Raw genomic sequence first — 25,730 nt, 5'->3', positions numbered from 1 at the left:
CAACAGAGCATTTGGGGATATTGGAAGGTTTTTGGGAGACCAAGAAGGTCATTTGGGAGTCACTGAGAATCTGGTGTAACTATGAGATAACCATAATTGCCCCTGAATGGGAAGTCACTCACAGAGCTTGGGGATCATTGGGAAAAGGCTGACTAATTGAGAGGTCTTTGAAATATGTGGGGTCACTCCGGGGTCAGTGGGAGATTAAGCGATTGAAAGATCATTGAGAGATGTTGGAGTCACTGAGAAGTGTTTAAGAGTATGGAGTCATTAGGAATGTCCAAGGTCATTGCGGATTTATTGGGAGGTTTTGGGGTCATTAGAAGATCATCATCATATTCTGGAGTCATTTGGAGGTCACTGGAATAACATAGAGTCATTAGGACAGTCTGAGGTAATTTAAGAGTCTGAAGTTTTTAGGTCATTGTGAAATTTTGGGGACACTTGAAGGTCATCAGAAGAACCTGGAGTTGGGGAGAAGCTAAGGTCATTGGGAGGACACTGAAAGTGTCCGGGGTCATGTAGAGGTCATTGGGACCTTTACCTATGGGTCTGACAGCTCATCTTGCAGATGAGCTGCTGGGTGTTGACAGTGCTTGGGGAAGCTGTCTCAGGACAGTCCCAGGTCTGGGGACTGGCAAGGGGACAGGGGCAAGTCCTTACTTTACACCAGCGGAGAAGCTGACGACAGGGAAGAAGAGCCCATCAAGGTTGAAGGCCTCGAAGACGCCCTGTACGGGACAGCCATTGATGCGGAAGGAGATGGATGGAACACTGAGGTCCAGGCAGCAGCTGACCACATCCTCTGGGGCCAGGAGATGCTGACCTGGGGAAGTCACTGGCCGTGCCACATGTCCTGCACCAGGGACACCAGGGAGGGGTCAGAAGTCAGAGGTCCCATGGGACCAATGATCTCAAGAGACAAGGGGCAGATATTAGAACAGGCGTCCTCAAGCTACGGCCCGCGGTCCACATGCGGGTGTTTTTGCCGTTTTGTTTTTTTACTTCAAAATAAGATATGTGCAGTGTGCATAGGAATTTGTTCATAGTTTTTTTAAACTATAGTCCGGCCCTCCAACGGTCTGAGGGACAGTGAACTGGCCCCCTGTTTAAAAAGTTTGAGGACCCCTGTATTAGAGGATCTTATGGAGTTTGGATCCTGGAAACTCTAAAGTCAAGTGTTTCTGTAGCTCTGCAACAAACAGAGATCAAGGCTCTCTGAGGTTAGGACCATTAAAGCTGTGGGGTCAGAGATTAAAGACTTTATGGAGTTAGGATTTTGGATCCTTTGGAGTCAGAAGTCAAAATCAGAGGTCATAATAATCTGGGAAGTTTTCTGGGATCTCTAGGGTCACAGATCATACATCCTCTGGGGTCAGAGTTCTGGAGGCTATGAAGAAATGTATTAGGAACAGGATTCTGGAACCTCTAGGTATAGGGTCATGATAAATGAGGAGTAAAGAATAAAAAGTTGGCCTGTTTGGGGGGGTCAGGATCCTAAGAACTCTAAGGTATGCGGTGAGAGGCTTGGAAACTCTAGAGTCAATGGTCAGGGTTGGTCATCCCCCAGAAGGGTTCAGATACCTGTCCAGAGATGCAGTCCATCGAAGCCGTAGGAATAGAGGTCATCACCAACCCCGTTGCCGCCCCAGCCCTCGCCACCCCCAGGGTAAGGGCTGTAGCCCTCAGTGAGGGCCCAGCCCACCCGCAGGTGGGTGGCCTGAGCTGTCAGGAATGGAGTCACTTCATCCACCATCACCTCAAAGTACCATTTTCCATACTGTGTAGAGCCCTCTGCTCGGCCCACAAAGATGTTGGGGCGGATGCTGTAGGAGAGAGGGAACAAGAGTGGGGGATGAAGGAGAGGTGGAGAGGAGAGGAGAGCCAGGTAATTGCAGGGTTGGAGGGAGAGGGAGAGGGAGAGAAAGAGAGGCAAAGAGACAGAGACAGAAAAAGAGATATATACACAGGAAAAACAGAGAAGCAGAGGCATGAAGGCAGAGAATACGAAACAGACAAAGGGAGAACAAGCAGAGACAGAAACAGACAGAGAGACCAAAGACAGAGAGAAGAGAGAGATGGGAAAGATGAGGAGGAGAAATAGAGAGAGGCAGAAACAGAGAGTGAAAGGAACAGACAGATGCAGAAATGGAGAAGGGACAGAGGACAAGAGTGGGGAGCCAGGTGAGCGGGGGCAAGAGCAGACAACTGTGAGGACCAGGTGTTAAGTCCAGGGTGGGAGACAGAGGAAGGGACTAGAGTCTCTTAGTCAGGGTGAGGTCAGGCTAGGTTCAGACCTGGTGACATAGTTGATGAGGTTTGTCTGCAGCAGAAGCTCACGGCCAGGGAGCAAGTTCTCGGTAATGAGATCTTGATTGGAGCGCACAGCCACGCCATTACACACACACAGGGAACACAGCACATCCAGCACCTGGAGGTCAAGGTCAGAGATCATGATGTAAGGGCACCAAGGCAGGAATCCATGAGAGGCCCTGGGTGGGAAGCCAGAAGTAAAGGGTGGTATGTCAGAATAGGAGATGGACATTTTGACTGCGAGGAGGTAGAGAAAGGGGGATGTCAGGGATCACAGAGAAAGGTCAAGGGTCAAAGAGAAAGGTCAGGTGAGACGATAGGGGCCATATGAGTTGGGATAAAGCATCGGCAATGTAAGAAATGAGTGTCTGAAGTAAGATGTTAGAAGGAAAAAGTCAGGGAAAGAGTGAAAGGGCTATATTAGTGAGAGAGCGCAGGGGTCAGGGTGAGATGTGAGATCAGCAGGGGTGGCAAACTAGTGTCTGCCTCCTCCCCCGGCAAATTCTGCGAAGTGAGCAGCGGTGGTGTAGACATTTAGGCGGTCAATGCAATTCAGGACCAGGGAGAGCATCCCCTGAGGTGGGAAAAACAAGGGGCCACCACAGGAGTCCCAGGCCCTCCCTTCCTTGCCTTTCTTGGATTTACTAATTTATATTTCTTCAGCAGCCAGTGGCTGTGAGTTCCCGGATGGGTAATGTAAATCTGTGATGTGGGTAGAAACAATGCAGGTAGGACCTGTGGCAAAGTGGGGAGTGTGTATGCACCGAACCAAACACTATAAAATTGGAAAATTACGGGAAACTTAAAAAGCATTTCATAGATCTAATGAAGCACATGTATGGCCCAGAATCCATTTCAGAACCATGAGTTAGAGGCCTTATGTTAAGATGGAAGCATATGGGCCAGTTTGTCTTAGTGGACAGAGTATCGGCATGGGGACTGAAGGGTCCCGGGTTTGATTCCAGTCAAGGGCACATGTCTGGGTTGCGGGCTCAATCCCCAGTAGGGGGTGTGTAGGAGGCAGCTGATCAATGGTTCTCTTTCGTCACTGATGTTTCTATCTCTCTCTCCCTCTCTGAAATCAATAAAAATATATTTTTTAAAAAGATGGAAGCATATGGGAGAGGAATCCAGGTAAGAGATAAGATGAGGGAGGGGAGGAAGGGTAGTGGAGAGTTCTGGGGCCGTGGGGCCAGGGTTCAGAGTCAAGGGGATGAGAAGTCAGGGGTGAGGGATGACCTTGTGGTTCCGCCCATGCTTGTCCAGAAGGGAGATGATGGACTTGATGTGGTTCTCTTGGATGATATTTAAGACTTCAGGACTCTCAATCAGGACACAGTACAGCACCTCTAGGATTCCTGCATGGTGAGCAGAATGAGGGGTGAGGTGGCTGTGGCCCTCCCCTCCCCCAAACCCCTGTCTCTTCCCATGAGCTCTCCTACCAGATGAGGCTTCCAGCCTATCCAGCTTGCTGACCAACCAATCCAAATTGGTGGAGAAGAGGGCACAGTTGGTACGATTGCCACGGATCAGAGAGGCTGAAGGTGGAGAGAGAGGTTAGACCCAACAGTACTGGGACCTGTGGAGTTCCAGGGGAAGTCACAACTAGGCCCCTTTACCCAGGAGTTCATAGAGCAGGTTCACAATCTCTTTCCAGGACTCGGCGGCCTCCTCCCCAGCAAATTCTGCGAAGTGAGCCGCGGTGGTGTAGACATTTAGGCGGTCAATGCAATTCAGGACCAGGGAGAGCATCCCCTGAGGTGGGGAAACAAGGGTCACCCAGGAGTTCCAAGTCGTCCTTCCTTGCCTTTCTTGGATTTACTAATTTATATTTCCTCAACAGCTAGTGATTGTGAGTTCCCAGATCGACACCAGCACAATAGCTCCATGTCCCCCTTCACTCCCATCACCCCCCTCTCCTTCTTGGTGCCCCAGATCAGTCCTGTCTTCTGTGTCTCTGTCCCCAACATAATACAGCCTTATTAGCATCCGGACTGAATGTGTGCTTCTCTTCCCCACAGTTTTCTTTCCATCCTTTTCACTTCCAAGCACCCCACTCCTGGTCCCAGTTGGCCCAGTTCACTCGCCACACTGACCATCAGAGAGATTTTGTTGTTTTACATTTTAATCTTCTGTCTTTTTTTATTGTGAATTATAACAGACACATAGAAAAGCACATAAGCCATATACAGCCAATGGTTACTCATGATATTTAGGTTCTGTAAAGTCCCCATGAACACTGAGTTAGCAAATCCTGAACCATGACTCCCAGGGGAAACACAGGCAGTTCCTCTATTTAGTCACAACAATTTCATACTCTCTTGTTTTATGTGCATTTCTGTTTAAAAACACTGATTTATCTCAATACCAGACATCAAGCTATATTACCAAGCCACGGTTCTCAAAACTGCCTGGTACTGGCACAAGAACAGACATATAGACCAATGGAACAGAATAGAGAACCCAGAAATTGACCCAAGCCATTATACTCAATTAATATTTGACAAAGGAGGCAAGAGCATACAATAGAGTCAACACAGTCACTTTAATAAATGGTGCTGGGAAATTTGGTCAGATACATGCAAAAAAAATGAAACTAGATCAGCAACTTACACCATACACAAAAACAAACTCAAAATGGCTAAAGGACTTGAATGTAAGACAGGAAACCGTAAAAATCCTACAAGACTCCATAGGCAGCAAAATTGCAGACATATATCATATATGCAATATATTTACAGACACAGATCCTAGGGCAAGAGAGACTAAGGAGAAAATAAACAAATGGGACTACATCAAAATAAAAAGCTTCTGCACAGCAAAAGAACCCATCAACAAAACAACAAGAAAGCCCACTGCATGGGAGAATATATTTGCCATGTTATCTCCGATAAGGGTTTAATCTCCAACGTTTACAGGGAACTCATACAACTTAACAAAAGGAAGATAAACAATCCAACCAAAAAAATGGGCAAAGGACCTAAATAGACACTTTTTGAAAGAGGACATTCAGAAAGCCAAGAGACATATGAAAACATGCTCAAAGTCACTAATCATCCAAGAGATGCAAATCAAAACAACAATGAAGTACCAACTCACAACTGTCAGAATGGCTATCATCAACAAATCAACAAACGACAAGTGCTGGAGAGGATGCGGAGAAAAAGGAACCCTCCTTCACTGCTGGTGGGAATGCAGACTGGTGCAGCCACTGTAGAAAACAGTATGGCGTTTCCTCAAAAAATTAAAAATAGAACTGCCATTTGACCCAGTAATCCCACTTCTAGGAATATATCCTAAGAAAACAGAAACACCAATCAGAAAGGATATATGCACCCCTATGTTCACAGCAGCACAATTTACCATAGCTAAGATTTGGAAACAGCCTAAATGCCCATCAGCAGATGAGTGGATTAGAAAATTATGGTATATCTACACAATGGAATACTGTGCTGCTATAAAAAAGAAGGAATTCTTACCATTTGCAGCAGCATGAATGGAACTGGAGAGCATTATGCTAAGTGAAATAAGCCAGGCAGTGAAAGAAAAATACCACATGATCTCACTCATTTATGGATAATAAAGAACATTATAACCTGATGAACAAAAAAGATAGATATAGAGGCAGAGAAGCATCGAACAGACTGTCAAATTACAGCGGGAAGGTTAGGGAGGAGAGGGGAGGTAAGAGATCAACCAAAGGACTTGTATGCATGCATATAAGCATAACCAATGGACGCAAGGCAGTGGGGGGGGGCGGTGAGGGCATGTGCGGCGGGGGGGGGGGGGGGGAGTAGGGGAGGCCGGGGGAAGGTCAATGGGGGGAAAAAGGAGACATACGTATTACTATTTGTAATACTTTAAACAATAAAAAAATGAAAAAAATAAAAACACTGATTTAATATATATTATTGATTCATTAACATTAAGAGTCAACAATCACTCATACCTGAATGACGCTCATATAACATGCATTTTCTCAGTAAGGCACCTCCCAGATGTCTTGTGCTTAGGAACATGAGACAGCACTTCAACACTACACTTAGCGCTCGTTTTAAGCAGCAAAATCAACAAAAATGCAAAAAAATATATATATATATGGCACCAAATATGTGACCAAAAGGACACTTGTTTATAATATGAGACGTGAAGCAAGAAAACAGAGTGTGCCTGGCCAGTGTGGCTTGGTTGGTTGGAGCATTGCCCTGCACACCAAAAGGTTGCGCGGTTGCAGGTTCCTAGTGGAGGCAACCCAGAGATGTTTCTCTCCCTCTCTCCCTCTCTCTCCCTCTAAAGGTCGGTTTAAAAAACATATTCTGGAGTGAGGATTTTTCTAAAAAGGAGATGAAAGTGGAGCATAGCCTTGCTCCACCTCAGCTGGCGACATGAGACTGACATGTTTTACCACGCTGCACATGCCACACATGTGCTCTAGTATTGATGAGGGTAACACAAATAAACTTCAGCAAGTAGGCAAGTTGAATATACAGAATCTGTGAGTGACAAAGACCAAAGTATACGTTTGACCAAACCAATATCAAGAAGAGCTGTGGAACCATGACCCAGGTCAAGAAAGAGGACATTTGCCAGCCAGCCAGAAGTCGCCTGGATGCCTTTCTGATTACGCCACAACCCTTGCTGCTAGGGATAAACCATCATCCTGACATTTACGAAAATCCTTTCCTTAATTTTCTAATTGGCTTTTGCCTGTATTTGAACTTGGGATATACAGAAAGTATCCTTTTGTTCATGGATTCTTTTGCTCAATGTTATAGTTTAAGGTCCAAGAACATTGTTGCATCTGTCATTTCGTTTGTTCCCTTTCATTGCTGAGTGTATCCATATCCATTTTACGGATAGGACACATTTGTGGATCCATTCTAGTGGTGGATAGTTGAGCTGTTTCTAGTTGTAGGCTGTTACAAGTAATGCTGCTACGACAACTGTTTTATCTATATCCTGGGGCCCGTATCACTAGTCAGAGAGGCAGTGCATTGTGGTTCGGAGCATCACCAGGCTGGAGTCACATAGGCTGGCTCTGCCACTAGCTCCTCCAGTTGTGCACATGGCTGCCTCCCTTCGTTGGGGTCCCTGCCTTGAGCATTCTACTGTCTTTTAATTGCACCACTCCCAGCACTGCCCACTGCTGCCCTGCTTTATTTTTCTCCTTAGCCCTCGCCACCATACCATGTAAATATTTTATTTTATGTATTTATTTATTTTAGAGAGGAAGGGAGAGAGAAGGAAAAACACATCGATTTGTTGTTCCTTATGCCTTGATTGATTGATTCCTGTATGTGCCCTGCCTGGGGATTAAACCCATAACCTTGGTGTATCGGGATGATGCTCTAACCAACTGAGCTACCTGGCCAAAGAATAATTTCTTATTTTATTGATCCTCTATCCTCCTCCCATGTCAACTCCGTAAGGACGGGCATTTTGTCTGTTTTGTTGACAGCCATAGCCCCTGGCATATTTGTTGCCCTTCACTGACCCATCTGTAATACGGGAATTACAATCCCCCATGGAGTTATTAGAGGATGTCATGTACATAGCACTCTTAATACATAGTGAGGGCTAAACTCAAGGTAAAATAACCACTAATATTTTTCTACAGCATCTACTAGTTACTGGCACTGTTCAAGCTCTGCATATACCAACTCTACTCCATAAGTAAGTTTTGCTATTGTTGGTATTATCATTTCTATGTCTGCCTCCCCCATCAGACTGGGAACCCCTGGAGAGGAGGGGGACCAAGTCAACCTTTGAATAAACATACATCCCCCTCACCATGTATCAGACGCCCAGCCTTTGTCCATCCCCCTCCTCCCACTCTGCTCAGCCCTTCCCACTCAGACCCCACATCTCTCCTCCTCGGGCTCTCCTAACCCAAACTCCTAGCCCTGAGCCCAGCTGAGTTTCCGCCCTACACCGCCCTCCCAGTCTCCCAAAGACCCACCTCTGCCCCTGATCCGCCCCCACGCCCCACCGGTCCCATCCGCTCACCCCACAGGCCGCGCCCCCACAGACACCACCCCTGAGTGCGCAGCCTCTGGGCCTTTATCCTTGGACTCTTAGGCCTTCCCCGAGGGCCCGGCCCCTCCTTCCCGGTGAGGGAACAAGGTCGGCCCCTCACTAGTCTACAGGTTCCCTCCCGCTCCGTCGGAGACCCCGCCCCTAAGCCCCGCCCCCACTCTGCCAGGGACCCCGCCCCACCCTGCCGGAGACCCCGCCCCCAGGCCCCGCCCGCTCTCAGACCACGCCCCCGCTCAGCCGGAGACCCCGCCCGCCCGCAGACCACGCCCGCCCTCAGGCCACGCCCACAGCGCCCGCAGGCCCGCCCTGCGCCCGCACCTCCTCTTGGAAGAGGCTCTGCCGGTTGCGCAGGCTGCGCAGCTTGCTTTGCTTCTCCTCGTGCTGCAGCTCCTCGGAGGGCGGCTCGAAGTAGCCGATGAGGTCCTGCAGGCTCAGGACGACGCCCTCGATGGGCAGCGCGGTGCCAGCCGGCGGCCCCGAGCCCCGCGGCTTCCCGCTGAAGCTGTCCAGGCCCCTGTGGGATCAGGCACTCGTTCGCCAGGGGCCGAGTGCTGACCATGGATGCGGCACTCGGGAGTCCCCCTACCCCCGTCCCTGCAGGACTCCCACAGACACGCCTCTTTAACGGAGAGGGAGACGGATATGCAGAGAGACAAAGAAGGGCCTTGGCCTGAGGTCACACGCGGCCAAGGGCAGAGCTGGCACTAGGACCCAAGCCTGTGTAGGCACAGGAACAGGGGAAACAGGAGTCGGAGTTGGGAGGTCCAGGGTCAAGGGCCTGGGTGGGGTGTCAGGTGTTTGAAAGGCGATGATCAGAAATGCTCAGTCAGATTAGGGACCAAGTATATAAAGGTCAAGAGTTTAGAAGTTAGCGGTCAAGTGAAGGTTAGCAGGGATGTGGATGTCAGCGGTAGAGATTCATGGGGTCAGGAGCATGGGGGTCAAGGTGTGGCCTGGCACCCGGGCAGAGTGGGCAGGTCGCTCACTTGATGAACTGGTTGTACAGGCCAGCAGTGCTGTAGATCATGCGGGCAGCCTGGGACTCCTCCTGCTGGCAGCGGGTCAGTGACAGAGCGTCATCCATGTGGCCTTCCTGGTGCAGCATGGCCTGGCGGTGGGAGGACAGAGAAGTCAGGAGGGGGCCTTGCTCCCTGGATTCCAGCCCAAAGCTGCCTGCTTCCCCCACCAAATCTCTCTGCCAGTCCTCCCCTTCCATCCCTCTTTCTCTGATTCTGTCTTTCATTCTGCCTTTTCCCTTTCATCTCTGTCTCTCTCTGTCGTCTTTGTCCCTCTTTTTTTCTGTCTGTTCATCTTTGTCTCTCTCTCTCCTTATCTATATCTTATCTCTATTGCACAAAACTTTGGTCTCATTTTCCCTGTCTCTCCTTCTCTGTCTTTCTCTGTCTCTTTCTTGTCTGTCTCCAGGCCAGATGCTTTCCACTTGTATCTACTAATGCCTTAACATTCCCCCATCAGAGCACTATAGCAGCTCCCCAAACTTAATATGTCCCAGACAGAATGCCTGGCACCTTCTGTGAATACGGCCATCACAGTGCCAGCTTTTCCCTGAGTTGACCTCTATCCCGTGGCTGGGACTCCTCCACTCATGCTTTCAATGACCAACCTTGTTCTTTTCACAAACAGGTGCCTCCCTAGTCTTCCCACTCATTTACTCAGCAAGTCTTTATTGAGTGACTCTGTTATACACATTGGAGCTAACACTTTAGATCCTGTCCTCCTGAGCTGACATTTGACTGTCCCTAACTTGGTTAATGGCACTTCCATCCTTTTGGTTGCTCAGGGTAAAAATCATAGCATCACCCCCAACCCCTATCTCTCTCGTCCCAATGTCAAAAAATCCTGTTGGCTCAACCTCAAAATACAACCAGAATCCACCATGTTTCCCCCACTCCACAGTCCCCACCCTGTGCTGTCCTCTGTCGTCTACTACCTATACCCTACAAGCAATCTCCTCCCGGTCTTTCTACTCCAGCTCTGCACCCCAGCTCCCACCACACACAATCTGTTCCTGAAAGCAGTTAAGGAACCAAAACACTCTGTGGCTCCATCTCATGCAAGGTAAAGGTAAAAGCCAGGACCCTCCCCATTACCACAAGGCCCTGCACGGTCTGCTCCTGTCTCCTCTCTGTCCTCACCTGCCCCTCTACTTGCCCCTCGCTCACTCTGCTCTTGCCAAACTGGACTTTCTTTCTGTTATTGCAACAAACCAACCTCATTCCAACCCTAGGGCCTTTACACATGTTCTTCCCTCTGTCAAGAGTAGCTTTCCCTCTCTTCAGTTATGTAGCTATATACTTCATTAAAAGCAGTTTATTCACCAGTTCTGAGCAATGGGGGGCGGGGGGGAGGGGACTGGGAACAAGTCTCTATAGCTGGCCTATATTTACACACACACACATACACATACACACACACACACACACATACACACACACACACACACACACACATCCAAAACAACTTGGATACTCATTAATTTGTTGGATGTCATTCTCCATCCGCTTGTCACTCTCTGTCTTTTCCATCTCTGTCTTTCTCTATTTTTCTGTCTCCATATTGTTTTTATCTCTGCCTTTCCCTGTCTCTATATTTTGCTCTCTCTTCTTCTCCATGTGTATTAACAATATATATTTCTCTTCATTTTTTCCTCTTTCTCAATCTTGGTTTCTCCCTCAGCCTGCGTCTTTCTCTCATCCCTTCTTCAAACCCCTGATATTTTGAAGGCTCAAGCATGAGCCCCCCCTCCCTCCACCCCGTCTCCTTTCTCTCCTTGCCAGGCGCCCACCTTCTTCTTGAGCACTCCGAGCCGCAGGGCCTTGGGGTCCGGAGCGGCATAGGTGAGCCACAGGCCTGAGGCCACATGCTGCACAAAGCACAGCGACTCCCCATACTTGATCTCAGGGGGACCCATGCCTTCCACGTCCCGCTTGGGGGCCACATCCAGCTTCTCCTGCAGGGGCAGGGGACAGAGGTTAGCTCCTCTGCTGTGCAGTTCATAGGGGAGCCCCACGGAGAGACTGCTGAGATGGAATTTGGGGCTCCAGGTGAGGGAGGACACTCTGACCCCACCGACCTTGGAGATGCGGAAGCAGAAGGAGGTGGCCTTGGTGTGGGCCTTGCTGGCATCAACCACCACCAGACCCTGGTCCTCAGTGAGTGCCAAGTACCGCCCCGTGGTGACATGGCGGATGCGAAGCGGCTGGCCCCAGCGAAGGTGGCTCCCACTCCAGCTGTGGAGGGTGAGGGCAAGATGGTCAGAGACCAGCCCCGATCCTCCCATGGAGACCATGGTCTTAGTTCAAACCTCCTCAAGCCCCAAGCCCCTTCCCAGGATGCCCCAAACTTTCCTCAAATCTTCCTTAGAACCCCCAACCCCCCTTCAGGAACCCTAATCATCTCCTCTCGGGCCTTCACAGCTTCCTCTTGGCTCCCCACATGTCTCTAGTGCCCCCAGTTTTCCCAGACCTGTCATCTTATCCCTCTCCACTCCCCACATTTTCACTCAGAACCCTCTGACCTCTCCCTCAGCACCCCCACAACCCCCAAGACCTCCTTTTCCTCCAGGATTCTAGGACCCTGAGGACTTCATTGCCCTCTTGGGCTCCCCAGATTTCCCCTCAAAACTCTCCAGTCTCTTCCTTAGTTTTCCCCTCTTGTCCCCTCCAGACGCCCCCCCCAGACCCAGTCCCCTCCCCCAGCTCCACCCAATGCCCCCACCTGATTCTCAGAGGCTCCAGTCTCCAGAGGGAGCGGGCATGGGTGCACACAGCTCCCCCCTCATAGTGGACAAGCCTGAGGACATGGGAGAGAGTGAGGGCAGGAGTTCAGGTTCCAATCCCCCAGAATCTGATCCCTACCCATAGGGCCCCAGCCCCCCAGCTGACCTTTGCACTCCTCCCTGCCCCCACCCTGAAACCCCATGCCCGCTTGTCCCCCATCCAGACCTGCGCTGGTCATCACTGTCAGCGGGGGAAATGGTCAGACACTCATCCATGTGTCCATGGAAGAGGCGGAGGACATGGCCCCCAGTCACATAGCCTGCAGACGAGCCAGGAAAGATGATCACTGTGGGCTGGAGCCCCAGACAAGCCCGGGAACCAAATGGGGAGTTCAGGGGCCTGTTTAACCCCCGTGGGAGGCTGGGGCCTGGGTTGGGGGTCTGCAGTTAAAGACCTCAGTTTCAGGGTAGGAAGTGTAGTCTGAGATTTAGGCTAAGTTTGAGGTCTGAAGTAGAGGGATATGATTTGGGGTCTCGGGTTGAGGGTTGGGTGTGCAGAGCGGGGGTCTGAGTTTGGATATTTGAGATTAGGGTTAGAGATTTGGGTCTCATGCTCCCTGATATTGGGGTCCAAGTTCCAGGGTTTGGCCTGGGGTTTGGGTTTAGAAGTGTGATGGTTGGCTCTGAAGTTGGGATCTGAATTTTGAGTGTGATTTTGAAGGTCTGAGGCTGGTAGCTGCGACTTAGGGTCTGAAGCTATAGTTTAGGTTTGGAAGTCTGAGCTTTGCATTTGGAAGTTGGTGAGTCTGAGGTTCAAACTTCAGGCCTGAGTTTTGGAATCTGTCCTTTGAGTCTCAGCTTGAGTCTGGCTTAGGGCTCTGAGGTTTGGGGTGTCAGAGTTGGAGTCAAAGTTGGGGGCCATGCTTTGGGGTCTTGGCATGGGAGTCTGAATCTGGGAGATGATTTTGGAGATATGACGTTAAAGTGGAGGTCTGAGGTTGGTTAGCTCTGGTTTAGAGTCTGAATGAGGGGTTTTGGTTTGGGGATCAGGGTTTTGAATTTGGGGGGTCTGGGTTTGGGGGTTGAGGTCACATGCTGCTTGTGCTTGTCATCTGAGGCTTAGGGTTGAGAATAAGCTCCAAATTTGATGTTCTGAGCTTGGATCGGAGTTTAGGGGGGCTGGCCTCTAGGACCGAGTTTGGCATGTCAGCTTTGGGGACCAATACTTTGGGTCTGAGTGTGGGAGTCTGATCCTGAGTTCGGGATTTGGGGTCGGTTGGAGATCTAATTGTGAGGGTCATGGTTTGGGGTCTGAGTTTACAAGGTTCTGTTTGGGCGTATCTGAGAGGCAATGTGGGAAGTCTATGTTGGGGCTCTCGGTTTAGGGTCCGGAAGTATGGGACTCCTCACCCTCTTCACAGCCAGAGGAGATGGGGTTCATGTTCCACAATGTTTGCATGAAGGAGGCATCGACTTGGAGCTCCCCACTGGCTGTTGACAAGTGCTGAAGGCAACCAGGAGGTGACGGTCAGAGCCGATGGTGATGGGCCAGTAGTTCCAGAGGCAGAAGCCAAAACCCAGAGGGGGAAGCCAGGCAAGCAGCAGATGAAAGACAGAACATTAGAGGTCACAGATCAGGAAACCACGGTGGAGTCAGGAGGTGGGGTGTCAGAAACCAGGAATTGAATGTCAAAGGTCAGGAACCTGGAAATTGGGAGTCAGGACCTTGGGGCCAGGCTAACCAGAGATAAGGAGATGGGGTGGATCCCACGTGCCTCCAGCCCCGGGGGCAGGAGCAGCCACGAGGGGGTGGGGTTGCTCACCAGGTAGCGCTCAGAGGAGACACTGACGAGGATGAGGTCATCCCCAACGCGAACCTTTTCTCCTTCGGACCTCTGCTTGGAGGCTGGGTGCATCGTCCACCAACAGGCTTCGCCTACGGGGGCAGGATTCTCAGGATGACGGCCGCCCAGAATTCCCTTCCTGAGGTCTTCCCAGTGCTGAGCCTTCCAAGCCTTCTGCCCCAAATTCTCCTACTGCTGCCACCAACTCTGCCTCAGTTCCCTCTTCCTGCCCTCAGACCCTCTGCCTACGATTCGCCCATGCTTGCCCAGGTCTCCCCATCCAAATTCGTCCATTCGCACCCAGAGACTCTCTGCCCCAAAGTCCTCGTTACCCCCGGAGCATTTCCATGTCTACCCCATGATTCTGTAGATCCGCACCCCAACTTCCTGCCTGTCCTGTCCCTACCACACCCTGCCCCCTCCGGCTCCTCCACCTGTCGCATCCTCCTGCAGTCCCACGTCGAAGGCCAGCTTGTCGGTCATGGAGCGGGAAGTAGTGAGGCAGCTCAGGTACTAGGGTCACAGAGCGGGGTCAGCCTCCTCCTGGAAGGCACTGCACTCCCCGCCCCCTGCCCTTGCCCTCTTGCTGATCCACTCACCATGCTGCTGTGTGCATGCCGGAGCAGGATGGCATGGCCGTACAGGAGTGTCCTGTGTCCTCCGCCCTGGGATGACTACGGGGGTGGGGGTGGGGGAGTGAGGGCACAGAGTGAGAACAGACCCCCCAATACATCTGGCCTATCCCAGGCGGGAATAGGATCCCCATAAAATACCATGCTCACACCTGGATGCAAGGAAGCCTCCGCTCAGACCAGTAGCAGATTCTTTGACTCAGTTTCCCTACCCATGAAAGTGGGGGCTCTGCCTCTGAGAAGCCTGTGGATGGAGTGTTTCATATTCCCCAAAGCCCCCTCTGTCCTCCCTGACTCCTTCACCTTGTTAACTAGGCCAAGAGTCACTCAGGGAGGCTGGACCCCTCCTCTGGGTACCGAGGACACTCCAGGAAGCCCCAGCATCTCATGTCCCATGGACCTCAGCTCCTTCTACTCTAGCCTGTCGCATCATGGCTGGCGGCAGCTGGTGAGCACTGGTACAGTCCTGCCAGTTGTTAAAGATTTGGACATCACCGCAGAGACCTGCCCTGTACTGCCACAAGGAGACTCCACCCCTCTTGAGGGGTGACACCCCGTCATTCGATGGCACCAGGCCTTCCATCCCAGCTCTTTCATGCCCATGCTCTGAGGGGGCCATGTGATGGGGCCACATGATCACATGGCGGACCCACTCCTGGACCGGAGGGGACCCACACTTGGGATAAGAGAGGGGAGGGAAGAGGTCCCATGCGGAGAAGAGCCGGGATCAGGGTCAGGGAAAGGACGGGAAAGAGGAGGAAGTAGCAGGCGGTGGGAACAGGGGGTTCAGAAGCCCCCATCCCCTTCCTTCCTTCTTTCCTTCCTTCTTTCCCGGCCTGTTCTGGGGTCCGTAACCCCAGCCTCATATGCAGGATGTGGGCCCAAGAGGCAGACCGGGCTCAGAAGAGGGGGGAAGGACAGGTGACACCCAGGGCCAGACCTACCCACTTATCCAAATTGAGGGCCTGTGGGGTGGGTCAGAGAGAGGAAGAAGAGCAGATGGTAAACGAAGCCCACGTCCTCCCACCCATCCTGGTCCCCCATCGGCTCGGGGGAGCCTCACCTCCACGCCGGCCTCCACAGTGTTGGCCAGCATCTCCTGCAGGGCCCGGACGGACAGCGACTGCTCCAGGACAAAGCAGCAGATGGCCAGATCGGGGGGCACATTCTGGAGGGGGGTGAGATGTGAGCAGAGGGCCTGCAGGCCCAAAGATCCGGCGTACCCCTCGCCCCTCTAAATACGGACGCCCAGACTCGACCCCAACCCTCCAAGAAGCCCTGCCCTCTGCCTCCTGCTTCAGACACCCCGAGTCCTCACCAATGTCACCGAAAACACCTCTGCTGTGCCTCCTCCCTCAAACATCTGAACCCCATCTGAACCCCACAGAAGCTTCCACGCTACCCTCCTGCTCAGGCACCCCACACCCCACCTAATCTCAGAAGACGCCTCCATCCTCAGACACGCTGCATCCGCCCATCTCCAGGGCTCCTCCGCTTCCCCTGCAGGTAACTCAGATCTCTCCAACCCCAGAGGGAGCCCCGCCTCCTGCCCTCCCCGTGCAGCCCAGCTCCTGCCTCCTGCATGGACACTGTGAACACTGCTTCCAAATCGCAGGAGGGCACCCGTAGCCACCCCCGCAGTCTCCCACCTGTTACCTCCACTCCTAGACACCCTCCTGCTTGGACCCAAGGCTCTCTGCCCCCTGCAGGCCCTGGCCCTTTCCCCCATCAGATGCTAGGTCCCCTCCCTTTCCCAGCCCTCACCCCATCCCCCTGGTCACCTCCTCTCTCCGACCAGAGTCCACCTCACCCTCAGACCCCAGGCACCCTCCACGTCTCAGCCTCAACCCCCACCCCCACCTCAGTTCCCTGCTAGCATCCTCCTGACCCTCCAGGCCCTGTCGCATCAGATCCAAGGCCCTCTGCCACCTCAGACACCTGCCTCCTAAGACCCTGGTCCCTCCCTCCTCAAACCCAGCCCCCTTTTCCTCTTAGCCCCCTCCGTTTTCTCTCCCATCAGCACCCCCTCTTCAGACTTCCAGACCACCCTTCTTTGGGCCACAGATTCTGTGCCCCTTTAGACCCCCTCTCCCCCTGGCCCCTGCCCTCGCTCCCGTGCTGACCTGGGCATTGCTGGTAGGCTCCAGGAAGCAGAGGCGGTTGCCAAAGCCCTCGGCTGCCAGGCAGAGCTTAAGCTGCTCCTTGAGCACGGTGGCACTGCACTGTAGGACCACCTCGTCGTCCTGGGGAGGGATGGGGATTCAGGGCTCCCTGGCACCCACCCTCACCCCACAGGCACTGCAGACCATGCCACTCACCCCACCCTTGTCCCCATGAAAGAGATACCCCACCTTGCAATAAAGTAGGTTGCCCGTACTGAACGCTCCACATACTTCTAACACCCCCATGAAATAGGAGCTGGTGTCATCCCATTTTAATATGGGAAACGGAGGCTCAGAGAGGAGACATGGCCTGTCCAAGACCACACCACTAGGAGGAGGAGCTGGGGTTTGAGCCTCAGTCTAGCTGGCTCCAGAGGCCTCCCAGGTGGGGTCTTCAAGGTGAGCCATTGGAGGGTGGAAAGTCTGAACACATCAGGTTCAATGGCTTTTAAGCTCAGCCTCCTTTAATTTCTCTTTTGTGTATCGTCTTAATACACAAAATCGTCGCCCTGGCCGGCGTGGCTCAGTTGGTTGGAGCATAGTGCAGTACACCAAAAGGTGATGGGTTCTACTCCTCATCAGGGCACGAACCCAGGTTGAGGGTTTAATCCCCAATTTGGGTGCATGCCAGAGGCAACTGATAGATGTTTCTCTCATCAGTGTTTCTCTCTCTCCCTTCCTCTCTCTGAAAAAAAAAAAATTACACACACACACAAAGCCATTGCCCTAGCCGGTTTGGCTCAGTGGGTAGAGCATTGGCCTGCGGACTGAAGGGTCCCAGGTTCAATTCTGGTCAAGGGTTTCAGGCTCAATCCCCAGTAGGAGGCATGCAGGAGGCAGCCAATCAGTGATTCTCTCTCATCATTGATATTTCTCTCTCTCTCCCTCTCCATTCCCCTCTGAAATCAATAAATATATATATTTTAAAGCTATACTTTAAGGAGTGCTTTCTAATGACATCTGAGTGTGATGCCAAAGCCTGGACTAGATCCTGGATGGAGGGGAAATGCCACAAAAGATGGTGTTTCAGCAACTGGTCAAAGCTGAATAAGGACTGTGAATTAGCTAATGGTATCATCGCAATACTAATTTTCCTGATTTTGATGACTGTACTGTGATTTGTAAGAGACGGCCCTTGTGTTTTAGGAAACAGGCACTACAGTATTTAGGGGTTAAGGGTATCTTGTTCACAACTTACCCTAAAACAGCTACAACAGTTCAGGAAAAAAATACGGAGAGAGAGAGGGGGGAAGCAGATATGCCAAATCTTCACATTTAAGGAAAATGACTGAACGCCGTATGGGAACTCTTTGAACTAACCCTGCAACTTTTCTCTAAGTTTGAAATGATTTCAAGATTAAAAATCAAAATTTTAAGTAAAATAGACGCATTTTCACGTGGTGGGTCCCATTCCAAGAAGTTAACGCATGGATTCCTCACAACAACCCTGTAAAGTTAAGTCTTATTATGTGAACCTTTGGAAACGGAGGTCCAGAGAGGTGAAGCAACTTGCCTGAAGTCACACAGCTGTCACATGGCATAGCTGGTACTTGATCCCAACTCTGTATGTCACACTCTTAGAACACTAGACCACCTCTTCATACATGACTATAGCAGCCCACGTCTACGTTTATAACTAGTACAGTGTCCATGGGGAGTGCTCAGTGTTTTCACTGATAGAGGTCTCCGTCAAAAGTGATGGCGACCTCAGCTCTTATCTGCCGAGGAAGGCCGTGGTTATTCCATCTTGTAGCTGAGGAAACGGACTCAAGGAGCCCAGGCATCCTGCCTGAGGTGGCACAGGCTCCAACCCTTCCAGTGTATCACACAAACGTGTTCCAGTCCCGGGCTTTGGCCCACCCAGGCAGCCCTGAGTCTGTCTATCCAGCGCAAGAGGAGGGGTGGGGGGTGGGCGGGCCTCTTGGCAAGGAGGCTCCACAGCTTTTCTGTCCTGTAATCCTGAACCACGACATCCCGGCACTTGTGCATTCATGGGAATCATAGAGCTTGCGTTATTAAGTACTGCTGTCTGCTAGGCCTTATGCTCGGGGCTTTATGTTCATTTGACAGACACCTATTGAGCATCTGTGGTTGCCAGGTCCTGATCTAGAAGCTGTACGAGTATATAGAGCAGGCGTCCTCACACTACGGCCTGCGGGCCACATGCGGGTGTTTTTGCCGATTTGTTTTTTTTACTTCAAAATAAGATATGTGCAGTGTGCATAGGAATTTATTCATAGTTTTTTTTTAAACTATAGTCCGGCCCTCCAACGGTCTGAGGGACAGTGAACTGGCCCCCTGTTTAAAAAGTTTGAGGACCCCTTGCTGAAACTGGTTTGGCTCAGTGGATAGAGCGTCGGCCTGCGGACTCAAGGGTCCCAGGTTCGATTCCAGTCAAGGGTATGTACCTTGGTTGCGGGCACATCCCCAGTAGGGAGTGTGCAAGAGGCAGCTGATGGATGTTTCTCTCTCATCGATGTTTCTAACTCTCTATCCCTCTCTCTTCCTCTCTGTAAAAAATCAATAAAATATATATTTTTAAAAAAGTTTGAGGACCCCTGAATAGGGCATCAACTAAAGCAGACAGACCCCGCCCTCATGGGGCTGACATCCTTTGGGGGAGACACAATAAGCAGGTGAATAGGTCCATAATTTAAATGTCAGTGATAAGTGTAATGGAAAGAATTCCCAGGGTGATGTAAGCGAGCGGCTTTTGGAGTAGGGATGACATCAGTGAGGGGATGAAGTGACAGCCTCTCCAAGGAGGTGACATTTGAGCTGAGCCTAATACTTTATCCCAAACCATAAACCTTATCCAAAGAATGAGAAGGAATCGGGCCTGACGGTCTCTGGGGGAGGAAGGGGCACCATGTTCAAAGGCCTGTGGCTGGAGGGGGCCGAGGGTGTTGAGGAAGAGCCAGGGGCATAGGATGGTGGCAGCAGGAACAAAGGGAGAGTGGGAGAGATGAGCTCAGAGAGAGAGCTGCACAGACCCCTGGGACCCTTACGGTACAGATTTTTTTGTCCCCAGTGTGTGTGTGTGTGGGGGGGGGGTGTTTGTTTGTTCGTTGTTTTTTGTTGTTGTTAATCCTCACCCCAGGATATTTTTCCATTGATTTTTAGAGAGAGTGGAAGGTGGGGGGATAGACAGAGAGAGACACATTGATTGATTGCCTTCCACACGCACCCCGATTGAGCCTACAACCAAGATATGCACCCTTGACCAGAATCAAACCTGGGACCCTTCCGTCTGCGGGCCGACACTCTATCCACTGAGCCAAAGGCCCCATTGTTAATTTTAGTATATTTGCTGCTGAATCGATCCTTGTCCCCATTTTTCAGATTAGGAAATTAAAGCTTGGAGAGAAAAATAAAAGTCACCTGCCCAAAGTTTGGAAGCAGGCAAATGGCAAAGCCGGACTCGAACCAGAGAATGGCTACACCAGTGGCTCCCTAACTTTCTCCTGCATCAGAATGAAGGGAGGGGCCAGGAGGTCGTGGTTTGATTCCCTGGTCTGGGCACAGGCCTCAGTTGCAGGCTTCATCCCCAGTAGGGGACGTGCCAGAGGCAGCCAATCAACGACTTTCTCTCATCATTGATGTTTCTATCTCCCTCTCCCTCTCCCTTCCTCTCTGAAATCAATAAAAATATATTTTAAAAAACAAAACCAAAAAAGAATGAAGAGAGGCGCTTGGTTAAAACGCAGCTTCCTTGCTGTGCCAGTTTCCCACCCCCCACCCAACACCAAGAGCCTGATTCATCGGCTCTGCCTGAGCAGGGAATCTGGGCCATTAACCGCCCTCAGGAGGTTCTGACATGGCCATGCTTTGAGAAAGCCCAGCCCGGGGAAAGGGGGCTGGGGGGAAGGTGGGCTAGAGGCCACCACACATCTAAGGGAAAGGAAATTCGTTTGGGGGTCCATGGCCACCATACTTAAAAAGGGAAATAATAAGAAGAGAAAATACCAACTTGCCCATCATGCTCTAAGGGCTACCTACAGTTTATGAAATTTCAGTTAAAAATAAGTGTGTGTGTGTGTGTGTGTGTGTGTGTGTGTGTGTGTGTGTGTGTTAATGCACCTAATTTGTCCATAATAACATGAATCGGAGGCAGCCATCAGCAGGTGAATTGATAAACAAATTGTGCTATATTCACACAATTGAAATACCTCCCAGCACCAAAAAGAGCCCTAGCTGGTTTGGCTCAGTGGATAGAGTGTCAGCCTGTGGACCAAAGGGTCCTGGGTTCGATTCCGGTCAGGTCAAGAGCACATACCTTGGTTGCAGGCTTCACTTTGGTTGCAGGCTGGGCCCTCATCGGGGCTCATGCTGGAGGCAACCAACCCATGTGTTTCTCATATCGATGTTTTTCTCTGTCTTTCCCTCTCTCTTCCACTCTCACTAAAAATCAATGGAAAAATATCCTCAGGTGAGGATTAACAAAAAAAAAATAATAAATTAAAAGAAAGAAAAAAAAAAAAGAACTTTTGCCCAGCCAGTGTGGCTCAGTGGTTGAGCATCAACTTATGAATCAGGAGATCATGGTTCGAATCCTGGTCAGGGCACATGCCAGGATTGCGGGCTCGATCCCCAGTGGAGGTGGGGGGGCGTGCAAGAGGCAGCCAATCAATGATTCTCTCTCATCGATGATGTATCTATCTCTCTCTCCCTATCCCTTCCTCTCTGAAATGCTACATGGGTGAATGTCAAAAATATTACACTGAGCAAAAGAAGCAAGACAAATGAGCATGAATTGTATATGAAACATTGGAATGACTAATGGAATCTCTAGTGACATAAAGTAAATGGACAGGTTGATTACTGCAAAGAGCAAGAAAGAACCTTTTGGGGTAAAGGAAATGTTCTGTCTTAATTATGATCCTGATTACATAACTGTGTACAGTTTGTCAAAACTCCTTGAATTGTTAACACCTAAAATGGGTGCCATTATTGCATGTCAATTATATCTCAACAAAGTTGGTTTTTAAATAATGTATGTATGTATGTACATGCACCAGGTTACAATAGAAAACATTTCTTACTGGTGAACTGAGGTATAAAAGGTTAGAGAGAACCACCACACAACATCAGTGAAGTTCAGGAAAAAGCACCCAGCCTGTGAAAGCAGGAGTGCTGGGCCCCCAGGGGCATCTAGAGATGATTCTTCTTGGCCTTGACCTTGGGCAAGTTGTTCCACTCATACCTTGGTTTCCTTCAGATCTCCCAGAGAGATAAAGATAGGGCCCTAGCTCATAAGACAGGCATCGAGGATATAATTAGATGCTTCAGAGGCTGAGGCCCTGGGCACAGACGGGCCTGACATAGAGTAGCTCAGGGGCTGGTGGCCTTGGCCACCGTCTCTTTAGGGCCCAAGAGGAGTGGAGAACCCAACCCAGTGGAAGGGACTGGAGCTGGGGCAAGAGTCTAGGGTGAAGCTAGGACTCCTCCCCCGGCTGCATGCTCAGCTGTCCCTACCCTTCACTGCCAGCCCCAGCTGTCGGTTCCTCCCTCCCAGGAAACAAGACCTTAGAGCCATGGTCCCAGCCGGAATGCTGTGTCAGCATTTCCCAGGGCCCAGAGGGGGAGGGGAGGAGCTAGCGCTGGGTCAGCAGACCTGGCCCAAAAGAGAGAACATCTCCTTCCAGACTCACACCCCACATCCAGCTGAGCCACTGGGAGGGAAAGGTAGGTGGGACTCGGAGATAAGCAGCTCCTCTCCCCCCCTCCCCATCATCTCCCTGCCCAGCCCCCAAAGAGCGGCTATTCTGGGAGAGACACCTGTTGTTCCAGTTCCCATCCCTGCCCCCAGCAGGGGATCAGAGATGTGGGGACAGCGCTAGAGAGACCAGTGGGACACAGAGGGTCTGAAACCAAAAGACAAAGACAGAGACAGGGAGACAGAGACACAGAGACAACCCAAAGAGACCGACAGGGAACGACATGGCCAGAGGTTATCAACCTCCATTTCACCCTCCTCCCCAAAACCAAGGTGGGAAGGGAAGAAGACCCAGGAGCTGAGGGACCCCCCCCCCAGGAGGCCCTCAAGGGCTGGGGGCGCAAAGGACTTAAGGTTTCCAGCCGCCCCAGCTCCCTTCTCCAGAATTTAAGTAGGTCAGAGTCTGGAGCAAGAAGAGAATGAGGGCTAGGTTTGGGGCGGCTAAATTAAGCTCAGGAATTAGAACCACCTTCCCCAAGTGCTGCTTCCAGGGTGATGAGAGAGGGTGCTCCCCAGCGGCCCCCTTCTCCGAGACAAGCCGCTAATGGCCTAAGAGAGGGCGGCCCAAGATCCCCCCTCCCCAAAGTCGGCTAATTCTCTGTGCTGAAACGGGGTGGAGGTCGGGGGGCCGGAGAGAGACAAAACCTGAGAAAGACCGAGTGACACTCACCCAGAGGGACAGAGGAAGAGACCTCGAGTCTCAGAGACCACCAGCAGTCAGGACAGAGAAGGCAGAGGAACCCGGGAAGCAGCCCAGAGTCCCCCCAACTGAGAGATACGCACCGTGCGCAGAAACTGGACCTCATCCTCGCCCTCTCCTCCGTCACCCATGATGTCGAGGCCCGAGGGGACGACGCTGGGGTCTAGGGATCGGGAGAAGGAGACTCGGGCCGGGCGGGCTGCGGGCGGGCTGGGCCGGAGACCTCCGGGGACACCAGAGGACCCCGCGAGGCCGATGGAACTGCGAGGAGGACCCGCGCGCCGGCGGAGCTGGGAGGAGGTCCCCGCCCCCGGGCTCCCATTAGGCCGGGACCACTCGGGACACGCCCCCTCGCCGGCGCCCCGCCCACAGGCCCGCAGCTGCTCTCTCTACACGGTCACGGTCAGGAAGGGACCATCTCTCTCCCATTGCACTGAGAGCGAACTGAGGCTGAGCCCCTGCTAGGGGCCGCTCAGCAGAGCCGGAATGCGCACGAGGTCTCCGGACTTCAGGGCGCAGCATACTTGGTGATTAAAAAAGCCAGGACTCTGGGCCAGACAGTCTGCATCCTTGTGACTCCCTCGTGTGATCTTGGACAAGTCACTTCACCTCTCCGTGCCTGAGATTCCCCCCCGCTGGCAAGAAGGACATTAATAGTACTTATCTCACTGGGCTGTTGCAAGGATTAAATGAGATCATTTATTTACAGCACTTAAAACAGAACCAATGTAAAGATTATGTAAGTGCTGCTACTATTATTATTACCATCGTCATCATCATTGTTATAAAAACTGAGGAGGCAGGAACAATAGCCATAGCAGAGGTCTTTTGTGTGCATGGCCCTGGGCTTAGATCTTTTTACGCATCTCTTTTACTTTTCACAGCAATCCTGCTATTGTTCACATGGTTTAGAGGAGGAAATAAAAATGTGTGGCCCTTACCATGTATACCTTTAAGGACACGGATAAAATGAGGTAGTTCTCACAACAGTATGGTGAAGCCATACTTTTACGGTGCCTATTTTACAGATTAGGAAAGTTGAGCACAGAGAAGTGGAGTGACTTGCCCCAGGTCACACAGAGACTGAGTCTGGGATTTGAACCCAAAACCAGAATTTATATATATATAAATTTTAATCCTCACCTGAGGATATTTTTCCATTGATTTTTAGAGAGAGTGGAAGTGAGGGGGAAAGACAGAGAGAGAGAGAAACATCGATGTGAGAGAGACACATCAATTGGTTGCGTCCCACAGATGGTGCCCCGACCAGGGCCAGGGATGGGGCCTGCAACCAAGGTATGTGTCCTTGATGGAATTGAACCTGGGACCCTTTAGTCCACAGGCCGGCGCTCTATCCACTGAGCCAAACTGGCTAGGGCCAAAGCCAGGATTCTTAACCATTCAAAGCCAGGATTCTTAACCATTCAAAGCCAGGATTCTTAACCATTCTGCTTTATTGTCTCAATATTTGCATAAAATCTTCCAATTATAACAAAAACCCACTTCCCCATGTCCAGGCCCCAGCCCCAGCCCCAGAGTTCTAACCCTCCCCCTCTGCAGGCGTCACCTGAGCGCTGAGGGCCACTAGCTGGGCCACTGCTTTATGCAGATGAGCACTCTGGGCTTTGTAAATAGGAGACCTGAGAGGGGTAAGCAGCTTCTTGGGAGCAGGTGTGGAGGGCCTCTACACTTTCCTAAACAGGCAGCTGTGGTGCTGGCCTGTGTGGCTCAGTGAGTTGAGCACTGTCCCATGTACTAAGAGGTCACTGGTTCGATTTCCAGTCAGGGCACATGCCGGGGTTGTGGGCTCCATCCCCAGTAGGGAGCATGGAGGAGACAGCCCATCGATGTTTCTCTCTCATCAATGTTTCCCTCTCTCTCTCTCTCCCTCTTCCTTCCTCTCTCTCTCTAAAAAAATTAATAAAAACATATTTTCTCAAAAAACACATGCAGCTGTGGGACCTGGAGGCCCAACACAGAAGCTTCACCTACTTGGGCCTCCTGCCAGACAGGCAACTTCATGCCTCTGGGCCTCAGTTTCCTCATCTGGCAATTGGGTTAATTTAGAATAGTTTCTACCTAATGGGGACATGGGGAAATTTTGATGAGGAAACCAACATGGTAACTGACTGATACAGGGATCTATTAAAATTATTATCACAGTTAACATGTAATGGTATCTATTAAGTTATATAAAACAATATTTTACAGTTAAATAAAACTATACATAAAATCCTATATAATAAAAGCCTAATATGCTAAGTGTCCAGTCGTCCGGTCATCCATTCAACCAATCAAAGCATAATATGCTAATGATATGTTAAGGCTGCTCAACCGCTCGTTATGACATGCACTGACCACCAGGGGCAGCTTTTGAGGGCCTCCTGGGGGTCCCTCAGGCTCCCCGTTCAGTCTCAGTTTGCTCTCTGTGAAATGGGAGAAAGATGGTCCCTTCCAAAAATCGTACACCTATGGATGAGGACAGTAGGGGGGAGGTAAGGGAAGAGGGTGGGATGGGAACCAGGTGGAGGGGTGCTATGGGGGGAAAAAAGGGGAACAACTGTAATAATCTGAACAATAAAGATTTA

The 25,730-nt window shown here is 51.1% G+C and overlaps 1 protein-coding gene across 1 annotated transcript in view; it reads right to left on the bottom strand.

Annotated features, from left to right (window-relative positions):
- RYR1 (ryanodine receptor 1) overlaps nt 1–23,276 on the bottom strand; it is a 124,190-nt gene extending 100,914 nt beyond the window's left edge. Inside the window, exons 1-19 of the mRNA XM_079800423.1 lie at nt 23,226–23,276; nt 16,688–16,807; nt 15,628–15,732; nt 14,532–14,606; nt 14,367–14,445; nt 13,912–14,024; nt 13,499–13,592; nt 12,315–12,408; nt 12,088–12,162; nt 11,444–11,600; nt 11,156–11,320; nt 9,336–9,457; nt 8,668–8,863; nt 3,933–4,068; nt 3,756–3,851; nt 3,553–3,671; nt 2,298–2,431; nt 1,585–1,826; nt 664–856 (exon numbers count right to left, since the gene is read on the bottom strand). Coding sequence (XP_079656549.1) covers nt 664–856; nt 1,585–1,826; nt 2,298–2,431; nt 3,553–3,671; nt 3,756–3,851; nt 3,933–4,068; nt 8,668–8,863; nt 9,336–9,457; nt 11,156–11,320; nt 11,444–11,600; nt 12,088–12,162; nt 12,315–12,408; nt 13,499–13,592; nt 13,912–14,024; nt 14,367–14,445; nt 14,532–14,606; nt 15,628–15,732; nt 16,688–16,807; nt 23,226–23,273 — 2,363 coding nt within the window. The 5' untranslated portion in view covers nt 23,274–23,276. The remainder of the gene's footprint in view (nt 1–663; nt 857–1,584; nt 1,827–2,297; nt 2,432–3,552; nt 3,672–3,755; nt 3,852–3,932; nt 4,069–8,667; nt 8,864–9,335; nt 9,458–11,155; nt 11,321–11,443; nt 11,601–12,087; nt 12,163–12,314; nt 12,409–13,498; nt 13,593–13,911; nt 14,025–14,366; nt 14,446–14,531; nt 14,607–15,627; nt 15,733–16,687; nt 16,808–23,225) is intronic.
- Between the last annotated feature and the right edge of the window lie 2,454 nt (nt 23,277–25,730).

The sequence above is a fragment of the Cnephaeus nilssonii genome (genome assembly GCF_951640355.1).
Source record: "Cnephaeus nilssonii genome assembly, chromosome: 20".
Lineage (NCBI taxonomy): Eukaryota > Metazoa > Chordata > Mammalia > Chiroptera > Vespertilionidae > Cnephaeus > Cnephaeus nilssonii.
Note: the sequence above shows the minus strand (reverse complement) of the source record. Positions and strands in the feature narration are given on the sequence as shown.